General features: G+C 33.6%; 1 protein-coding gene across 1 annotated transcript in view; it reads right to left on the bottom strand.

Annotated features, from left to right (window-relative positions):
* Positions 1-20,617, bottom strand: part of LOC127852699 (pyrokinin-1 receptor-like) — a 35,319-nt gene extending 14,702 nt beyond the window's left edge. Inside the window, exons 1-5 of the mRNA XM_052386648.1 lie at positions 20,490-20,617; positions 19,988-20,131; positions 8,262-8,332; positions 5,346-5,593; positions 3,551-3,554 (exon numbers count right to left, since the gene is read on the bottom strand). Coding sequence (XP_052242608.1) covers positions 3,551-3,554; positions 5,346-5,593; positions 8,262-8,332; positions 19,988-20,131; positions 20,490-20,617 — 595 coding nt within the window. The remainder of the gene's footprint in view (positions 1-3,550; positions 3,555-5,345; positions 5,594-8,261; positions 8,333-19,987; positions 20,132-20,489) is intronic.
* Positions 20,618-22,691: the final 2,074 nt, after the last annotated feature.

The following is a 22,691-nucleotide window of genomic DNA, read 5'->3' as shown; positions in this document are numbered from 1 at the left end:
ATGCATTATGTCCAGTTTTCTCAGAACGCGACACATACACATTTATATTGACAACCATTCAAAGAAAAGACACGTGTTGTTACTGCAAGTTTACACTTGTCATATTGACATTATAACATGTATATTGTTTATTACTTGCATCAGTACCAATGCTTTTTTAACATTGACTAACACAAGTTTAGTTGTTGTTGTTAATCTTCTTTATATTGTTATCCATGCTTCAGTTTCATGAAAAATGTATTTGTTGATTATCAAATGTTTCTGGCATTGAAATATTTCTCGAGCGTTCACTATGGATTAAAAATTAATATATTCTATACATTTTGGTGAATTTCACTTTTTACTACTAAGTGTTATGTTATATGTATGTATGTCTTTGTCATACAGTATTGAATGTACACACATACAAATGTATGTATAACAACTGCATTAAAAACAATGACTATAATACTATAATACAAATAATTGTGAGTATTCAATCAATGTTTACCTCTTTTGCTTCTGTTGATTGTGGCCACTTTCATTGAGTTGGTCTATGTAAAAAAAGTATTTGAACATGTTCTAGGTATCCTGAAAGTGCATTGAAATGGACTTTAAGCGTTTGCAATGATTATTCTAGTTCTTCATTTTCATACCATCACATTGACATGGCCCTTGACCTAACTAGCCACAAATGAAACCACATAGGTATGCATGTCATCTAGAGGAATGGTTGGTGACCTCACACAATTACATTGATAACATGTGTGATGGTTCAATTGGATAGAGATATGAAGTTGTTGCATGTTTACATCAACAAAATTACTACGTCAAAACACATGTTTTAATTCATTACTCGTTGTGTGATATGCAGATACTACACATAAACCTTAACCAGGGCATTGTTTAAATAATATAGCTCGGACAGTTCTGAGGAAATTGAGCTGGAAGAATATTAATGTTAAAATTCAGCTAAAATTTTAAATAATTCTAGCTAAATGTATTTTAAAATAACACATAGCACTGTAAATGTGTAAGGAAATTGGCTAAATACAGAGGGAAACAGGCATGAATTTATTATGAATACATTTGATGAAATACATTTACTAATAGTACTCACTGTATGTGGTCCTTGAAGAACATGGTACAGCTAAATCTGCCACTACTTGTTGACTGTCACATGACTTATGAGCACCTTCACATATCAAACAATTTGTTAGTTTTTAATAAAAAATAATGAAATTTAAATAAATGCATTCCTGTAATAAACAAAGTTCATCTTCACAAGAAGTTAACTCACGTGCTAAAATTCTTAATTTTCTTCATTGAATTTACAATGGAATTTTTGTACTAATTTACCAGTTGAAAACTGTGATTACATTAATGTACTTACACAACTTTCATATTTCGAATAGTTTTAAATGCTTATTTTCATCAACCAATTAACTTGACATGAAAATATTGCACCTGTCTGGGGTTGAAATCTGGAGAATATATTAGCAAATTATTTGTCATAATGCAAAACTGTGAACTAAAATGTCACTCACCTCTTTCACCTAAATTGAAAGTCACAAAAGTTGCTCCATTTGTGAAAGTGCTTCCATCTGTGTAATAAACACAACATAAATACATATAGCATCAGTTTAATTTTGAATCACTCATTTGCAGATCTAATTTTATTTTCAGCATACATCATTCATAAAATCACATGAAATGTTGGGGAAGATAATCATTACAAACAATGATATTACATTTTCATAAGCCTCATGTTAGTAAAGATGATATGGCATTTGACAACAGGCGCTATATATATATTGAAAACAATGAGTATATGTTCATATAAAACATATTTCGTTCAGTTAGACATAGTTTTCACATTACATTTTAACAATATTACAAAGTTAGTAATGAATTGATAGAAATTTATTGTCATGTTATGTTCAACCCAAAATCTTTTTCATTCACCATGATGTAATAAGACATGATGAATAACATAGTATAATTGTATTGTTTACCTGTAGGAATCTTGCCCAACTCAATAACATGATGTACATTGCTGGACATTGAAGCAACCTCAGGAGCTAAGAGACTAACAGCATACCGATAAATTAAATACATTAAAAAAATTATACCGGTAATAAACAGTCAAACACACCATTCTATATGCACTGAAAACAATATCAGCAAACAGACCAAGGTGAGTTATGATGCATCTTTAATAGATACTTCTCTAACGCCGTTCAATCATTGATTGTATTTCATGCTGTGTATGAATAAATAATAAGTTTATTAAACATTACTTTCATGAATAAGTACCCAAACATATTCCAACAATCACATAAGTATGAATGAAAGAGCAACCACTCAAATTAACTTAACAAGCCTAAAGCACCAACAAAATGGTAATATAATTATTAGCAATTACAAGTGTTATTATATTTTATATAGTCTATACAAACCATCTGTGTCAATTGCATTGGGGACCCCTGCCAGAGAGGCAGAGTCCCCAAAATGCTCAAACAGAATTTGTTCAGGTATGGAGAAGTCTTTAACACGGGGCCCTCCACCAGTACCTGGTCTCTTCATCTCAATATTTTTGCTGCGTGCTATAGTTATATTGAGATGAGACTGTGTGATTAAAGAGTCAAAAATAAACATCATCAACAACAGTAATATCCTTGTTAGTAGTTATGTTCTTTAATTTGATGCTATTTTAATGCACTGTTCATGTATCTAAAATTGCAGATTATGTAGCTTACGGACTCTGGACCAGTGACAAATTACATTGTAGTTATCAATGCCAAAACACCACATTGAGAAAAGGATCATAGCCTTTTTTACGGGGAAAATTGACACAATTTTCTGGCTTTGGTAAATGAAAAATACGAAGATACCTTGGAAATCTAAAGAAAAATTCATTATTTTAAAGAAATTTCTGTTTGGGAAAGGGCCTTTTTTGGTTAAGGGGAAGAAAAAGAGTCCCCTTATGAAGAAGGGTTTTTTGGCCCTGGTTATTCATATGACAATGTTCACAATTTCACTTACTCTTCTCTTTCAAGTTATAATATTTTTTCTTTACTTCAGCCCCAGTCCTCTTATAGCTGGAAAATTGGCTGAAAAAAATGAAATGCAATTGGAGATGTTTTTTGATCAAAAATGAAAATGCATAAACAAATAAAAATAAAATATCATAATTGAAATCTATTTATCTATTTATCGGATCCATACTTATTTATGTTAATAAACCAATAAAAACACTTATGGTTAAATGAACCTTGCAAAACAATATGATATCTCATAAAAATCAATTAACATACTCTGTCCATGTATCTATATTTTACTACATAGGCTGTCTTTGTAAAGTGTAGGGACACAATTTCAATAAGTTTGAGGCATTTAACTTAAACATGTATGTCTTAACAACATAATAAAGGCTAATAACTTACATTTAAGACATGTTTTTATTAAGAGGCAAATTCTATGTAGACTACCGGTATATAGCAACACTGAGTTTTTCTTATCTTTTCTACATGAAGCAATATGTTCTGTTATCATTATGCTAAGAAACCACTAAACTCTTGTAATAATTTTGCTAGTATCAGTAAACAAATGTATTATAATATACTTATATAAAATACTGACATACTGTTTAACATAGACTATTTTCATATTCATTGTCCTGTACACAATTTTATAGCAAATTTTCTTAAGTTTCTACTACATTTTCCCCAAATGCATTCTACATTTCATGTGTTTTGGGAGCAAACAACAAAATCTATGATTTATAAAGTAATAAACTAGTAAAAATACATCATTATTTGCAAAGTATGGGTGTTGTTGAAAATATTGGTATTTTTTAAACAGAATGGCAGGCTAATTTCAACAAAGTGAAACAATCTTTGGACAATTTTTGGTTCTAAAATCAAAATAGATCTACTGCTATTAATATAAAGGTCAAACTGATATTTATTTTATATAATTTTAAATGTTGTTAAAAATTGCACCAATACAAATGATATAATAATTAAAACAAGCAATGTATCAACTGTAAACATATTTCTTTGATCTAGAATTTAGAAATATTTGGAACATAAGTAACAACCAACCAGTTCAGCACATTTGCTACGGCTTCCCAGCCTCGACGTCTGACCTCTCCTATTTTAATAGCGCCACAACCGATTATTGGGACATCATGGTGTTTTGTGATTTCACTAGCAAGAGCAGTTTCCTCCTGTTCGGCCCAACGATTTCTGCTATTGTTAACGTCCTTGGTGCCCACCATCTTGTTTGTTGTGACAGAAGATACGAAAACGGTTCCGAATTTTCTATGCGTTACCGAAATTACAGGGTACCAATGTCGCTTACATCAACAATAAATAATTCTTTGTAAAAAAACGCTAAAAATAGCGTTGGTGAATACCGATAAGGAATCGACCCAAGAACGTTCTTAGAAAAGTAAAAAATAAATAATTTTCTTTATTGTTCAATCTTAAGTAAAGAATTGTTGGTGAATACGGCACCTAGTCAATTCATATAACACGCAATATAGGATGTATGTTTTTACGATAAATATGCGTAGACATTATTTTTACAACTTGAAACAAAAAGTGCCGCACAAAGGCAATATATTTTTATATCTGAAATTCGGATATGAAAACAGCCAGTAATACTGATTAGAAAACTAACTGTAAAAATAAATGCAAGATATGCTGGTAATTTTCAAATCAGAATCATTTTTGAAATATTGGCGTTCTTTGTTTTGCATTTGTTGGCGTGATAATAGTGACTCATGCCAAAAAGTTTCGATTTTTGTTTTATTCACACAAAAAGTATGTTGCATCTCTATCAAATATCCCAGCGAGTGCAATTATATGTGGTATTTATCATATGGCTTTCTCTTTGCGACAGTCCGTTAAAAGCTTATAATCAAGCTTTCAATTTGTCACTATGTACATGTATGTGACATGAATATACTCTTATTTGTTATTTAAATTTTACTTCATTATTTTTTAATTGAGAATTGATATATTTTATTGAATTATTTTCACACAATTTATTTTATCGTATAGTAAAACAGAAGTTAATAACAATTAAGTGTAAATTATTGTTCATATTCATAATTCAAATTATTGAAGTTATATTTATTCAGCAAGTGCTTCACACACAATAATATTTAAAAAAAACGCAATACAAGTTTAATAATAGTGTGTACTCACGAAATTAAATAATAACCATGCCAATTAACTCGACACTAAATTAACTTAAAAAACAACGAAACATTTCTCACCCTAAATATTAAGTTTAAAAAAAATATATGCAACAAGAGGGTATTATTTTGAAGAGTTCGATCACTAAACTTACCTTACAATAAGAAGCATTACATCTGATATTGCTAGGCTAAAGAGATAGTAATTCGTGGAGGTTCTCATGTAACTGGTCTTTAGTATCACCACACATGTCAAAACATTCCCTGTTATTCCCGTTATGAAGATCAAACAATACACGCAAAGCAAAACGATGACAACCACCAGTTCCCGTTGTTTTGGGCCGAGTCTTTCTTCCAGAATATGCTCGTCCGTGTTCAATGGTAATGATACATTTATTAATCCAGCACCTGGATTAGTTCCATTATTAGGGTTAATAAAGTATTCCATAGTTTTATATCAATTAAGTGTCATTTCAAATATCTTACAAGTACCACTTCACAAGTACTCGTACATGTGTTTCCCGTTTAATCAAGAAACTGTAAATAAATAACGTACTTTAAGATTAAACATAAGTAAATTATTTACATTATTTATGTAAATCAATATTCTATGAAAAGGTAATTTATTACAATATCCTACTTGCTGCGTTATATATGCGTTAACAACGGCTAGTGTTTTCCACCTTCTTTGACTGCGAAATCGTCTCTTATGCGGTTGCTCTCAATATAGTCGGTATAGCAGCGGCTACCTAAACCAATCCAAATTTCTTTCACGCTGTCATCCGTTCCGCAATTGATAATAATTGTATCACTGAGAACTAAATAGACCTCCCAAACAGCCATCATTTCTTGAAATTAAGAATGCAATATGAGCGAAGAATAGCATAGTTTACTTATTTAGCGGATTTTGCAATCAATGGTAAGACTCGATTGGTGATAGATGGGACAGCACAGCGCTTATTGTTTACGCTCTTTGATTTCACGTAACGATAGTGTCTTTTTAGGGAGTAAAAGGTTGTTATTGTGAAACTAATGCTGGTTTGTTTATTTTGAAGAGACTGTGTATTCCGAATAATCACATTTATTTGTATTATTTTTACATTAAATATTCTCGACGAAATATTTTTAATAACACGAAAGCTATTTTTAAAAAAGCAGCTAATTTGTCCAGATTTTCTCTTAATGACTTAATGCTATATTTGACATTTAAAGCGTAAATGCGTAATATTTATTTACTGCAATAAGTCAGTCCAAGAAAACGATGTCAATGAAAAATGGTATGGTAAACATATTTTATACATGAATGTTTTCAAAGATAACCATAACATGTTATTAAAGTATATTAGATATGTACTGGAATATAATAGCAGCATATATACAAGACCACGTACAAATCTACACTCAACCAATATGTTGTTCCTCCCCGGACATGCTGTCACCGTTAAAAGGCTCTTATTATGTCAATTCATCATCAAATGCCGTTAGCAATTTATTTAATATACTAACGATGGTATCTTCTTGTCAATCACGAGGGATATTTAATACGGGGATAAAATAAGTGTTTACGTACTGCTGTCACGCTCAGATTGTTTTGTTGGATTGGTCGTCGTTTTCATTGGTATTTTAATCCTATTGGTCAGCCAAGCAACGCACACTTTCCAGGGTAAGGTTGTCAACAAAAACTAAGTGCACATACTTACGCCAGTAACCGAAACCGCAATACTTGAAATGAAACCAATTTCCCTGAAAAATAAAAGAATCGTTTCGTTTGTTTATAGTCTTTCTAGACTTAAATAATGAGAATTAGAATTCTGGGCAATTTGGCACTATACTAGGCGTTCTGGGTTGTGTTATATGTTAAATTAGACGTTATTTCGATATTCAGCAATATGTGTTTTTTAGTTAAATATATTAACATTTAGAGACAATAATTCCAACCAACAAGTTCCAACACACATTTAGAAGTCAATGAAGAGCGTAAACATTGATCTTAAAATAGCCCTGTCCATTCTGTTACTTTCAAAGGAATTTAAGAAATTGAAAGAGATCAGGAACTAATACTTTACTTCATGAGTTTGTTTTCTCTCTGATCACGAGAACCTCATTTTAATCCTCAAGAATACGATCATCAGATTTCTAAGACAAACATGACGCAAACGATTAGCAATAAGACGATATGCCAATCTTTCTGAGCAAGGTCGCGCAAGTGCGGAACTATTTTTCTGACATATTAAGTTATATCTAATAGACAAGCAGTCTGCATTCTCAAAGCAATCCAAACAAATGTTTAATGTCTTAACTTGTAAACGTTGTAAACGTATGTAAACGATATCATTGTATCTGACAGAGTGTACATTTTTACTAGACGTTAATTAAGTTTTGTTTAACACATTTGATTAATCATATTATCGATACTTTCCAAAACAACAATACTATCAATGAGATCAATCACAGTATACGTCGTATTGCTCACTCAACTTACGACGCTGTCTTGAAGGGTTTAAATTATTAGCGGATCGATTTTCTTGACCGTCCGTTCGCAAGTTAATAATTGTCTACTGAAATTTATGAAACAAAAAGATGAATGAAGTCAAATTGCTAACTCAAAATTCTGATATTTAACAATTTATGATTCCAAGATAATGTTCACTAGTGATTCAGTAAATAAAAAAATATCATTGAAACGTCGATATTCAAATTATCATTTTAAATATTATGGACCTGTTCGATACCAAAGCCACTTTAAACATTTTGGTTGAAATATTAATTGTCACAGTAATGTTTAAGCGTGTTTTCCTTACAAAAAACAATGCATGTATGGCAACATCGTCAGTACGATATCAGTTCGTCTAACGTGCTACGGAAACACCGACGCTCGCTTGATATAATATGAGTCATTATCCTTCATGACACGTTAGATGCTTGACTAGCATATTAAAATTGCAAAACCGCACTTTGCTATATCTAGTACAATATATTCATTTATTAAATCAAATAAACTTCAGCACAAACTAAGACAATTATCAGAAAACAAACAACGAGAACAAGTAGAACACCATGTGCGCATCGAACCTACTTGAGAAGCGGACGAAGCATTTACAATAGACACGGCTATATCCAATAACTTTGTAAATAACCCTATCCAACCTGAAATAAAAAGAATACTCAAAAGTATAATGTCCACATCAGAATATAAACAAATTCAAACAGAAAGGTCCCATATTATAAACTGCTTTGTAAATGTATATTCATGGAATATTTTCTTATTTTAGACAAGCGAGTTGTATCCCTAATTATATGACATCATTATTTTGTTCACAGTCAGATGTTTTAAGAAGTTGACACTTAGGAACCCATACAATGACTTAGCTAAATCACTTATATATTTTAAGCACTGCAAGTGCATATGTCTCTTAAAATTAAACGCTTGATTATATAACTGTTGTTGACAATATAAAGAATTTGTTGACGCTTTGACAACAACTCCAAACAAAATCACATGGACTTTGTTGGGTTATTTTGTACCGTTAAGAACCGCTGTTGTTTTGTAAGCTGACAATTAATTAAATTAGTAAAATGACGACACACACAGATGCTCTCAAGCAATTCGAAGAATGATAGATTCACCGTGATCTCTGATATCGAAACATGTCTGTTGCTTCTATGCACTACTGTGATCAATACAAATAGTGCAATTTCAGAATACAATCCAGAAAGAACTTGTTCCTTCAATCCTCGGACTCTGGATTTCAGGCAAGTTATCAAATTCCAATAAAATACAGGATAAAAGCACCGATTTGCATTGCATGATTTGTTTTGCTGGCATTTCTGGACATCGTCGGTGCACAGCAATGTTCTCGTAAACGCGTTCGTAACGTATATGTTTTACGAATATATCATCGACTCAAACAACAATTTGGCCTTTGATTTGTTGTCATAAATCGAAATATAAAGTCGAATTATACATTACTATGTGTTTACGCACTCGTTTTTAGTGTTATTTTTTTCGAACAAGTTGCTAGACCATGATCAATACCGACGTCGTCCTGAAGCGTTCAGAGTTTCCAAACACAAACATTGTAGCTCTGAAAAGGTCTTCTAAAATAAATTTCTGTTCAAATTTTAACATGGCGAGTTCATATGTTGGTGTAATGATCATGCAAAATCCCTAATATATAAGACGATGGAATGTGTTCATGTATTTCTGAAAACATCTTCAACAACAAAAAATCATAATCACGTTTCAAATTTAAGTTCGGTTCATTTAAGGTGTTTTGAAAGTGAACCAACAATTTAATATTTTAGCAATATTTTACTGTATCGTTGACTCTCTATTCCCTATTACAATCGGTCATTGTGTCTCGTTGTTAGTTTATCGCTAAGAACGAAATATATCTGCCAAGCGTCCATAACATCTTGTAAATCCGCTGTATGAGATGTCTGGCACGGTTTTAATCATATTCTGTGGATTGTATCATTATTGGTCAGATTCCACTGTTGACCGCAAGGACAACATATGGCTTATTTGTGAAGCTCTTTGATTGCACAAAACGATTGTTTTCTATTTCAGATTGAAAGGGTATGGTGTTATTGTGAAACTGAGATATCGTGAATCCAATGGTAGATGAAAAACTATAAAGAAAGTACTGTTATTCGTCGATTGATGTTACAGTTAACATTCTCAACGACAGGTCAGCAAAATCCTTCGTCTTCAAAACGTACTTTTTGAAAAACAATACATTTGAAATGTTTGTATATTACTAAACAGCGTATTATGCGCTCAAAAATTCCTTTGAATTTACCATGATTGCATCGAACTAAATTCGTGTTTTTTTATATAGAAACGATGATGTGAACAATATTCTAAAATAACGCGCCAACATTTTATGCAAATACTGAACTTATTATATTGATTTATACTTTCAGAATTATGTTTGCCTGCAATTGTCGGATTGTTTATTATAAATGTGTGAGTGTCTCGCTGGGATAAATTGATTGTTAACGTTCACGTCGTAAACATATTTAATGCAAAAATCCTCCTAAACAAACTTCGTTGCTTTGACACCTCCAGTACGTGCGTGCGCATTACTTTTAATTGCATGTTGAGCCTAACATCGTCGTTTGTGCGAAAAACACACACACTTGAATATATTCACTTGACGTTACTTTTAATTTTCATTACGAGTGTTAAGATACATGTTATGTTTTTACAATTGATAGAAACAATTTAGAAAACAGTCACACCAAGACTATTGTCAAGTAATATAAGTCCCCTACCGGCTCCACCATTGTCAGAAATACCAGATTGTTATATATATATTTGTTGCCATAGCAATCAAATTTTTTATTTAGGAACAAAATGAAATGACAGTGCATAATGTCCATATTGCCATCTATCCATGTTTCAAGTTAATGAAAAAATATTTCGAATCTTTAAACATTATTGCAGGATCCAGAAAACAACCATTTTCAGCAGTATTTCTAGTCTATTTGCTGCCATAGCAACCAGAATTTTTGACGTCAGAACGAAATGAAATGACCTGCATAATGCCCATAGTTGCCATCTACCCATGTTTAAAGAATACAACAACAATCAACAACACCAGTTTATTCATCGGTAAAGCTTATACAAGCCCGTAACCTACATTATGCATGCATAATTCAATGTTTAAGTAATCATAGAAGATAGAAATTGAACGATAGTGTTATGAACTGTTTAAGATAGTTAGTTATGCAGGGAATACATAATAGCATCTAATATTGCAACTGCACATCTTCTATTACTAATTTACTTACAAGACATATATAAGAATAATTTTCACAATCATTTGGAGAAATAAAAATTTATGATAACGAATGTTATATATGGTTGTTTCTGAAATAACTACAATCTTATTACGTGTAATATTTTAAATACATTACTTAAAAAAATAAGTAAATCCCATAATGCTAATTTTCATCATATTATTATACCATTCTTTTTTGTGTATGGTATGAGATTTATATACAACAATCAACAACATTTAATCATCAATAAAGCCTTTAGGAGTTCTTAGCCCTCACATATGACAATGAGCTTTAATTTAATATTTGCAAGTATACAACAAAACAACATGTATTCATCAATAAACCCTATACAAGTTCATAGCCCTAACATATGAAAATGAGCATGTATTATATATATAGGCAAGTATAAAACAACACTATGTATATATTAATCAAGCCTCTTTAAGTTCAAAGTCCTCACAAATGAAAATTTTTATTTTCATTTTTATAATGCTCATTTTCTCTTATAGTTTTGCCAAATACTTTGACCCCATTGTTATATATGATATAATTATGTGATACATTTTATTTCGCCATTAATATTGTTGTGAGTGTTGAATGAATAGTATAATTGTATTTTCGTAAAGGGAGGTTTGGAATTGCTCAACCAGACTCGAATTGAACACACTTTTAGTCCTTTCTGTGCATTCGAGTTGTTTTTCTTTGTTTCTTGAGATACATTTTAAAGAGGAAAGGATGTCAGCATGATCGGAAAACATGTCCAGTCGAGTATTTCAAATTCACGTATGCTTTCAGCATCGTTCGCATTTATAATTAAGCAATCAGTTATACTCAAGCCACGTGTTGATGAAAATGTGAACTGGTTTTCTTGTTCACTGTTTAGACGACCATTTATAATTATGTGGTTGGTGGATTTACATAAGTAATTATTTTTTTTGCAATTGCTATTAAAAATAATTAACTTGTGTTAATCCACTAACCATTAAACTTACAACACATATTACTTTAAAAAAGTTAACTCAAACCGGTCCCAAATAAAAAAAAATGTATCTGAAAAAAAATACAACAATATGCTCTATTGCACTGAGCGAGATGTATGTCTGGTTATATGTTATTATCGTATTGGTAACATTGAAATTTGTAAAGAACTTGCCGCTTTGGTGTCATTAACATGTTATTTGCATGCACTAACAACATATAATATGATTTATAAAACTTCAAAACCATATGTGATTCTTATTGTTCATAACTTACGACAACCTTTTTTCAAACAAGCTGGACACCTCAGAAGTAATTTCAATTGATTTTATAATACAAAGTATTGACCGACCATGTTATTATAAAGTGTATCAGTCGCTTCAAATACATCGCTCGATAACATGACTGTTGTTGATGCAATAACGGACCTGGTAAAGCTTCAACAGCAACGCCTAACAAAATCACACGAATTTTGATGGCCTATTTATTAGCATTTAGACACCCTGTTGTCTTGTAGTCTGACAGTTTATTATATGAATAATAAATGACACCCAACGATGACAAAACTTTATTGCAAGTCAATAAAGTCACAACAATCTTGGGTATATTTATATATTGGTATGTTCCTACTTTGCACTATTGTTCATTTTATGTTAAATGTATGTAAGCAGGGCGGCACGCGTATACGGGAGCTTACCCCGTTTAAGTGAGAAAGTTGTTGCAGAACTTCAAAGATGGTGTCGTTTGTTGGATTTTCTTAAAGGAAGGAAGAATATTGTCACCCGGTCAGCCCCTTTGTATTTATAATTATTTTAAAAGTGAATACGCCGTTTCGGCTCTCCGGTGTGTGTGCTTCCCTGGGTTTTTTGTTTCAAGATCGTAGACGTCGGGATAAAAAAGTTATTGAAGGAAAACCGTACACAAATATGTTGTCTACTTACGGGATGTTCGAGAAATTGGATGTACAAATATAATTTCTCTTATAATACACAGTATTGACACACGTGAACAGTTAAATATAAATAAAATCATGATTATTTCATTTTACCGACGCCGTTTTATCACTGATAATTAATTTATTGGCAAATATTATTGGTTTAACCCCCTTATTTGGAACTGACTTCCTTTTAAGCACATTTTGGGACCTTACTTCCAAATGACAAACAGCTCTTTCATATGTAAAAGAGCTTGACATGATATACCTACCCATCTTAAATAAAGTGTATATGTGTACTTCAATATTATAGTCATGTATTTATGACATGTCGACCTTATTCTGTTATGAACTTTTTTTAACCATTCTTTTACTGTCTTTTCAGATGATGCAGGTTAAAGGGCGAAAATAAGTGCATCTTTCATTGCAGTATATGTAATGAGGAATTTTACATCAGGGGAGGATTGAGATATCATGCCCCATTCATGGACCACATGAGTTTAAATGTAGAATATGCAAGAAAGAATCTGTCAACAGAGCCGGACTAAAACAGCAAATAAAAAACACGAACATAACAAAACATGTACAGCTGATGTTTGTAGTGTTTTTGTTTTATTTATAAAGTCTACATAGACACGCCTGACATATAATTGCTATGAGTGCTACTTACTTACACGTTTTATTCCGTATATGTCATGATGCTAGTTTCTCACTTTGTTATGAAAATAAACCATGACCTGTGTTACGTCATTTCTTCATACGATGTCTCTGCATAAATTTTCACTTGTATTCAGCACTTACATACATGATTAAAAAAAGATTTGGGTCGGATTTAATTCGTTATGCATTTGACATTTTAACATTACTTACGATTAGAAGGCAATGTTAGGAACAAACGAAATAATCTTTCTAAGTGAACCAATACTTTATTCTCTCAATACAACAGTCATAAATAATATGTATTCACATAGGTATAAAAGAGAAAAAACATACATGTATACAAATTATACTGATCACTTCTACTGAAATCATATCGTGTATTGCATTTGCACAAATCTTTCTATCCACTACAAATTCACTTTTTTTAAAAGAAGGTCGTCCAAAATGTGTCACATCAAAGTCACATACATGTATCAGTATCGTTATAGTAAAACGTGTCAAATGTCATTGTATTAAACAATTCATAGTTAAGTATCATTAAAAAAACATCAACCGATATGCATCTCTTAAGCAGATGTCAGGTATTTCAAATTGCTTTATGTATTCCGAATCGCAACAATGGCAGTATTTGGTTACATCAACTTTATACTAGTATCAAACCGGCTTTACCCTCTTCTGTTTTTCATTACACTTTTATTGCACGTATATGTGATTGATTGGCAAGGTACTTCGACGTAATCTTTTTTGTTTGATTGGTGGGTTTTCGTGTACCTATCGCATTCAAGAGCGGTACACACTTCGTTACGCCGTCTTTTTTATTCTTGGCATCCTCAACATATATAACTGGCGTCTAGATATCTGGAAATAGTAAGCATAGTATTCCGTTGGATGCATATTCAAACATAAGTATGTCCATATGTGTTAAAATAAACAGGTAAGAATAACACTGTGTTTATAATACCGTCAAATGTCTTATATTACACACACTAAATGTTAGCGTTAAGTACGCGATAAAACATATAATAATACAAATTAATAATAAAACAATTAATAGAAAAAAAGAAAACTCTTGATTTCTTCAAGTGAAAATGATTTCCAAGACATTCGAACCAATTCGGAATTCATTCACGAAAGTTGTTTCGCATAAAACCTTGTAACATAGGAAAGAGCTGTTAATCATTTGGAAGTCAGGTCCCAAAATGTGCTTAAAAGGAAGTTTAGTTCCAAAAATGGGGGGGGGTTAACCCGTTATAATTCGGCATTAAATGAATTAATAGACATAACAACGCGTCGAGATAATAAAATATTCGTGATTTATGTTATATTTAACTGTACACATGCACAAATACTGTTTATTATGAGAGAAAATGATATTCGAACATCCTACATCTCGAAGGTCAAGAAATTAAACAACAAATTTGTTGACGGTTTTGCTTCAATAACTTTCTTATTCCGACGTCTACGGTTTTGAAACAAAAAACCGAGGGAAGAACACACACCGTAGAGCCGAAAGGTCCTATTCATTTAAAAGAAATATAAATATAAACTGACTTACCGGGTGAAAATATCCGCTAATCCTTCACGAAAAACGACGCCATCTTTGAAGTTTTGCAACAACTTTCTCACTTAAACGCGGTAAGCTCCCGTATAGGCGTGCCCCCCTGGTACGGAAAACTTAGAAACATAATACGTTGAGGAATTCTTGTTAACAACCACATGCTCGTTATTTCAGGCAAGTGATCAAATGCCTCTACAGTATATAATATCTATGTGGTGTGCAACAGTTGCTTTGCTGGCATTTTGGGATAGCGTCGGAGGACAATATTATTCTTGCAAATACGTAGGTTAAGTATACGTTTTGCAAATTAATCTTTGACTTAAACGACAATGCGATATTAAATGCGTCGTTCTCAATTAAAAGTGGGTGTATAACAAATATTGAGTGTTAACACATTCTTATTATGTGTAAATTATGTTTGGAAATCTTTCTTGACCATGGTCAATAACACTGTCAGTCTTCAAGCATTGAGATTATCCCAAGACAAACACTATATCTCAGAAAAAGGCTCCTCAAAGCAGTAATTGTGCTAATTTGAGCATGTCGAGTTTTTTCCTCATAAATTTGGAGCTTTAATCAATTGTGCAATACCCTGAACAATATGATGATGGAAAGTGTTCTTATATTCCTGAACATATTTACCACATATATACCACACAAAAATGAAGTAATAGACGCCTAGTTGGTTTTGACAATATAATATCTTCATTCAAGTGTTCGAAAAATAACAGTAATGTTATACCGAACGCGATACTTTATTGTACTTTTGCCTCATCTGTACTATATGTAATTGAGTTTACTTCATTTCAACAATACGTTAAATGACATTGTTTTATCAAGAAGAACCAATATATATCGAGATTGACCTTTACATCTTGTACATGATATTTGGAAGAGTTTTATTACTGCTGATGAATCCAATGGTGACAACCAAGGGCTTTTTTGAGAAACTTCGGAATACAAGGCTATATTGTTATTGTGAAACTGAGAATTTGTGATTCATCGATTTCGTTTACATTTAACATTATCAACGAAAGCTCAGCACATTCCGTCGTCTTTTGAACGTACTGTCCGAACGAATTATTGTTAAAACGGAATTATTTGTCTATTACTGAGCAGCGAATTATAGCTCCTATTCTTTTAAATTAACCACAAGGTAGTCCAACTATATTCGTGTTTTGTTTGATAGAATTTGTTCTTCCGGGCCTCCAAAAGAGATCATCGAAGAACCTTTTGATTGTCTATTGTAAATTCGATCACGGGTCTTTTCGCCATAAGCCACAGAGATATCGTAATATAACAATACTCTGAAAAGCGGAACTGCGTATCTTCCAAGAATCAGATATTTACCATTTAACATCCGAAATTGATCAACGGATTTTTCACCGTAAACGTATTCATTTAGAAACCTTGCATTCACCATAATTTTGAAATACAGAAGCCCATTTTTCGCATCATCAACAAACCTTGTACCATTGTATGAAACACCCTTTCTCTTATTCCGGGATTAGGCCCCGCTTCATGTAGACACCCGGGAACGGCGTATCTACTTAGAAATTGTATTTACTTATAGGCAAACGTGATAACCCTGTATTTCACCAAAAACCAATGTTGCGATCGTTTTACCACTGTAGTTTTAAAAATACATAAGCACATTTAGTGCACTACCAACAACCATATACCATGTTATAACCATCATGTTTTTCTTTCGGAATTAAGACCCGGTTCCAGTTAAGACACATTGACTGCGTATCTACCAAGGACCTGATATTCACTTATTTTAGCCAAACTTGACTACCTGGTTTTCACCATAAGCCAAACACATTTATCGCACCACCAACGGATCATGTACCATAGTATATAACCACCGTTTTGTTCCTCCGGAATTAGGTCCGGTTTCCAGTAGACACCCTAAAACGGCGTATCTACCAAGGACTTTATATTTGTTAATAGCCAAAATTGACCACCATTAGCCATTTGCCGATCGTTTTACCCCCGTAATTATAAAAATGCATATGTACAATAACTGCACAACCAACCATCCATATACCATTTTATAATCACCTTGTTTTTTTTCTTTCGAGAGTAAGTCCTGGTACCAGTGAAGACACATGAACTACCACGAACCTCATATTTATTTTAGCCAAAACTCAAACCTGACTTTTCACCATAAGCCAATTGGCAATTTTGGTAATCACTATAATATTGAAAATACAGAAGCACATTTATCGCATCATCAGCCAGCCATGAACCATTGTATATAATCACCGTTTCGTTATTCCGGGATTAAGTCCCGGTTCAAGTAGACACCCGGAAACGGCATTTCTACCAAGAACTTGATATTTATTTACTTAAAGCCAAAAGTGATCACGGCTTTTTACCAAAAGCCCATTTGGCGATCGTTTTACCACCGCCAATTAAAAATACATAAGCACATTAACTGCATCACCAGTAAACTATTGGAACTGCGTATCTACCAATAATCTGATAATTATCTAATTTAACCAAAGATGATCAACGTGCTATTCACCATAAGCAAATTGACAATCGTGTAATCACTATTTTTGTGAAAATATAGAAGCACATTTATCGCATTCTCAACCAACCATGTGCCATTGTATATAAAAACCTTGATGTTCTTCCGGAATTAGGTACCCGATTCCATTAGACACACGGGGACGGCGTATCTAACAAGAATTTGATATTTATTTACATTTGCCAAAAGTGATCTCCTGGCTTTTCACAATCAACCAACCATGAACCGATTATAAACCATTATGGTCATATTTGTGATTAAGATAACGTCACTTTTCTATTATTTACTTATAATCAAATTTGTTACTGGGCATTTTAAACATAAGCACACCGTATAAACACCATTAGTTAAAAATTCACGAATACGTATATTTAGGATACAACAAAAGAATGTATACCAATATATTGCCGTTTGTTATTTATAGTTATATTATAAATGTATGTTATATTTTGTTACTATTATCATCGTTATATGTATTTATTATAATTAAGTTGCATGGAAATCATAACAGGTGTTGCAATATGCGCACCACCGCACATGAATGAATATAGTATGTGTTGTGTTTGGGTAAACAAACGAAGTGTAACGCATATAATTTCAGTGGCTACTTTATTCAACGATAGAAGCGATCAATGCCTAAAAACTAACTAACCAAGATCAGAGGTCATCATGCAGTTATATAGAACTTACTTGGAGGCGAAGCGTTGCTACGCTAGGCATGGCGTAGAGACATTATATAAATACACCACAATTCACCCCTTTTAATTTCATTGATCATACCTGTAAATAAAAAATGAACATACAAACAAATGCGTTTACATGTAAAATATCATTGTACACAATTCTAACCATTATAATTAATAATTAATAAAACCTTGAACATTTCACGTTCATGACCTCTTTAACTAAGCATGACCTTTTCTTCATTATAGCATGCAATTTAAGAACATTAGTGAGCGTCTGAATTCGACACAGGTTGTAAAAACAACCGATAACCTGTCTTTCTCTTCTGCCAAATAAAGTTGATTTCTTTATGCAACTATAAAACGTAATTGGCTTAACATCAAACCATCAGTGTCATTAGTACTGCAGGCGTTCGGGCGGTTTTCTATTTCGTAAAGGATAGCGTCTTTCTTGCAGTCGTAAATCCGTTTCATTACTACGATTATCCCGGTACTCATTTATTTCCATCGGTTTCGGTGCCGGCTGAAGTTCACTGACATTTGTGTCCGCGGCTTTTAAAGTAGTATCTAAGGGTGTGAAAACCCGTACATTTATACCAGAATAATTCTGAATTTCCGTGGCGCGAAGCTATTCAACATGGCGTTTCCATGCCATATTATTCCCGATATCTACTTTGTATAATAGTGGACCATCTGCCAATGCTTCCCTATAGATTTGAGCATATTTCCTTCAGTTTTGGTAAGTGACATTGATGAAAACGTGATCAGCTTTCTCTGAGCCATCTGGCATAACGTGTGACAATATACCGAAAATACCAAACAGTGAGGCATCTGACGCGAGCCTAACCGGAAGTTCCGGGCTGTAGTGTGCAAAAACCGGTTCCGTACTTTATAAGTGTTTTCGACTTTTTGAACGCGCTCTGGCATTCTTTTCACCAGACGAAATTTCGATTGTTCTCAAGCAACGCGTTCATGGGTTGTGTTACGGTCGCGAGGTCTGGCAGAAAACGATGGTAATAATTGATTACCTCGAGATATACCCTAAGTGATTCAACATCACATGGAGGTGGTGTATTCAATACCGCCTAGCATCCAGCATGCACTTGACTCCAGAGATTCCTTGAAGAATTTGGTCCATTATGCGTTGCCATTTAGCTGGAGCAGAAGAAACCCCATATAGCAGTCGGTTGTAACGGTACAATCCTCGATTGGTGTTGATCGTTAGCAACTCTTTTGTTTTGTTCTCGCATTCTAGTTGTAAGGTACGCTTATTGTATATAAAGCTTGCTGTATTTTCGCAAATTTGACATATTGGCGAAAATGTCCTTCGATTCTTGGGAGAGGATATTTATCAACCTTGATTGCTTGATTTACGGATAACCTTGAAATCACCGCATATTCTGACATTGCCTTTTCCTTTTACGACAGAAACGATCGGTGTCGCCCATTCATTGGTGTCCAATTTCGAGATGATTGCTTGACTCTCGAGGACTGTCCAGTTCTTTCTCTCCATTTTAGGTTTAATATAGTACGGTACCGGCCTAGCCTTTATGAATTGTGGCTGAGCATATTCATTTAGGGTGAGCCTTGCCTTAATTCCATTCACCAGTCCTATACCGTACTAAACACGTGTTTATGTTTTTCAAGTATAGAATTTAGACTTTACCTCAGGCCTTCCATTGTCACAGAGTTCACTTTAAAAAGTGTGTCGCAGTTCAGTTTGACGTGACTCAGCCAGTCCCTTCCGAACAGTACAGGCTCATCATCTTTTAAGACGCAAAGTCGCATTGTCTGCGATTGTCCATTATAACTAACATGCACCATAACGTCCATTGTTGCTCTATGACATCGCCTGAACATGTCTTCAGTATTGAATAAGCATGATCGAGCTTCATATTTCCGAATCGTTTTCGAAAATTCTTGTTTGATATGAGAATAACTGCTGCTCCTGTATCAGCTCCATGGGTATCTCGACATCGTTAATCTTCGGCTTAATGATGAATTTCCCGTTGTCTCCTTTGTTCACAGTGTTCATCCCTGAAACGTTTTCCTCCATATACTTCACCGACTTAAGCTTCCTACGTATAGCCTTTATATGTCCATTTGCCTTACAATTATGACAGACTGCATCCTTCTGCGTTTCTCGGAATGTTGGTTAGTTTTCCCACAATGGAAGCACTTGCTGGCCTGCTCTCTTTGGCATGTTTTTATTGCTTCCATTCCTTGGGTTTTGTTGAATCTCCAACTCAGTGAACGGGCTCATCGGCGGCTGACGATAACTGTAACTCGGCGACATCCTTATGTACAGCTTCTATGGCAAGCGCTATTTCTATGACATTTTGCAGTGTCAAATCAGCGATAGACAATAACCTTCGCTGTGTTCCTGCATCTTTAAGTCCACAAACGAACCTTTCCCTTAACAAATCGTTCAAATTCGATCCGAAGTCACAAAACTTCCGAAGTGAAGTTACGTAAAAAATCATACTTTCGCCCACCGCTTGATTTCTCTTGTGAATTCGAAATCGTTCCGCGATTATTAACGGTTTCGGGCGCAAATGAGTCTGTAAATGCTAACGAAGTTCCACATGTATACGATTTCTCGGACGGCTTCACTTGTACGGTAAGTTTCCTTTACAAACCGTACGTCTTTTCACCGAGAAGAGTTAAAAGTCCTGCCACATTTCGTTCATTATCGATGTCATTGACCATAAAGTACTGTTCAAGTTGTTCCTGGTAGTAAGTCTATGTTTTGACATTGCTATCATATGCGTTAATGTTCCCAATCAGGCCCGTTGCCATTTTGTGTTTACATCTGGAATTTCTTATTAAACGGATAAAATTCTCGACATAAAAGCCACACAGTTTTATACTCGTTGCCAGTGTGTTATGTTTGGGTAAACAAGCGAAGTGTGACGCATATAATTTCAGTGGCTACTTTATTCAACGAAAGAAGCGAGCAATGCCTAACAACTAACTAACAAAGATCATAGGTCAACATGCAGTTATATATAACTTGGGAGCGGAGCATTGCTACGCTAGGCGTGACCTAGAGACATTATCTAAATACACCACAGTATGTTTGGTATTTTTGTATAAAGACTATGACTGCGATAACATAGTTGTTAGCTGATTAAGCCTTTGTTGCAATAGAGACCATGGAAATGCGCTTTTACCAAGGTATAATAGGCCATTCTGCTTTACCCATCGTATGAGTCTGTTAGCTTTACTAAATCAGACTTCAAGTGTAATATCAACATGCATTAGAATGGACAGAAATAAACATTCGCGTTTTGTTGTTGTTTTTTGTACATATATACGCCTATTAAATCATATTAAAGAAACGATTTTATTTCCCGGTCGTGTTTAAAATTAATGTCATGCTAGCCTATAATTTTGACGATTGAGCACAGACAGAGAATTAAAAGCGTAGGCATCCTTCAATTGTTGGCGAAAAATAATAGCCTCTAAAGAATGTTATACTTGCATGGGTCGGATTGGCTTTGATCCCGGGTACAGAAGCGACATTGCTCAACTTGATTGATTCACCATCTATAAAAAAAGTGGAATTTGTAACGGTTTTTGTCTACGCTCGTTGCGCAGGCTCCTTTCTTTTCAACTTCATTAATTCGATAAATGGTAAGTGGGCTGTAATTGAAGTGAGAGAGGAGCGGGCTCCGTAAGCCTGGACGATACTTCAAACAGACTAGAATGGGATTGTGACAATGCAGGTCAGTTGGGTTACTCTAAATGCAAACGAACACAATCACAGCAATGATACTTGTACGTTTTTAGCCTTGATGCATACTATTGTGCCATTATTAACCGTTATTATATTGACCTCGCAATGACTTTTGACATTGAGTCAGGCAAGACAAACTCGCGTAAGGGTAGTAGCCCGACACAATTTAAGTGATAAATCGTTTTATTCGTAGTGCTAATTTATATTTGTCACATTGTCAGCACAATGGCGTTTGTACTTAAAGGCTGTTCTCAATTTAGCAATTACTAAATTTCATTTTGTCACGAGTTTTTGTTGTTGTTTAAGTATTGTTGTTCCATTTATTATCCTGATACTTAAAAGAAGTATAAAATTGACCTTTAAACTGTTAAGGTTTTTAGTTTTACACAGCTGTTGTTGCAGCGGTGATATCATAACATCCCTTTTTATGTATTGCATTTCATGCAATTTTATTGCGAGGAATCAATGTTATGTCAACGTTATATTGTTTACTTGGGAGAAAAATAATAATCGTTAGATTAAAATAGTGCGTCTATTCAACTATTATCATGCGCACATGGCATGCAAATAAATACATAAATAATGTATTTTAAACAAAATGGCCTGTTTTAAAACGCGTGTATAAATATTT

Source organism: Dreissena polymorpha, chromosome 12 (genome assembly GCF_020536995.1).
Source record: "Dreissena polymorpha isolate Duluth1 chromosome 12, UMN_Dpol_1.0, whole genome shotgun sequence".
Taxonomy (NCBI): Eukaryota; Metazoa; Mollusca; class Bivalvia; order Myida; family Dreissenidae; genus Dreissena; species Dreissena polymorpha.
This window is presented reverse-complemented; position numbering and strand designations above follow the sequence as displayed.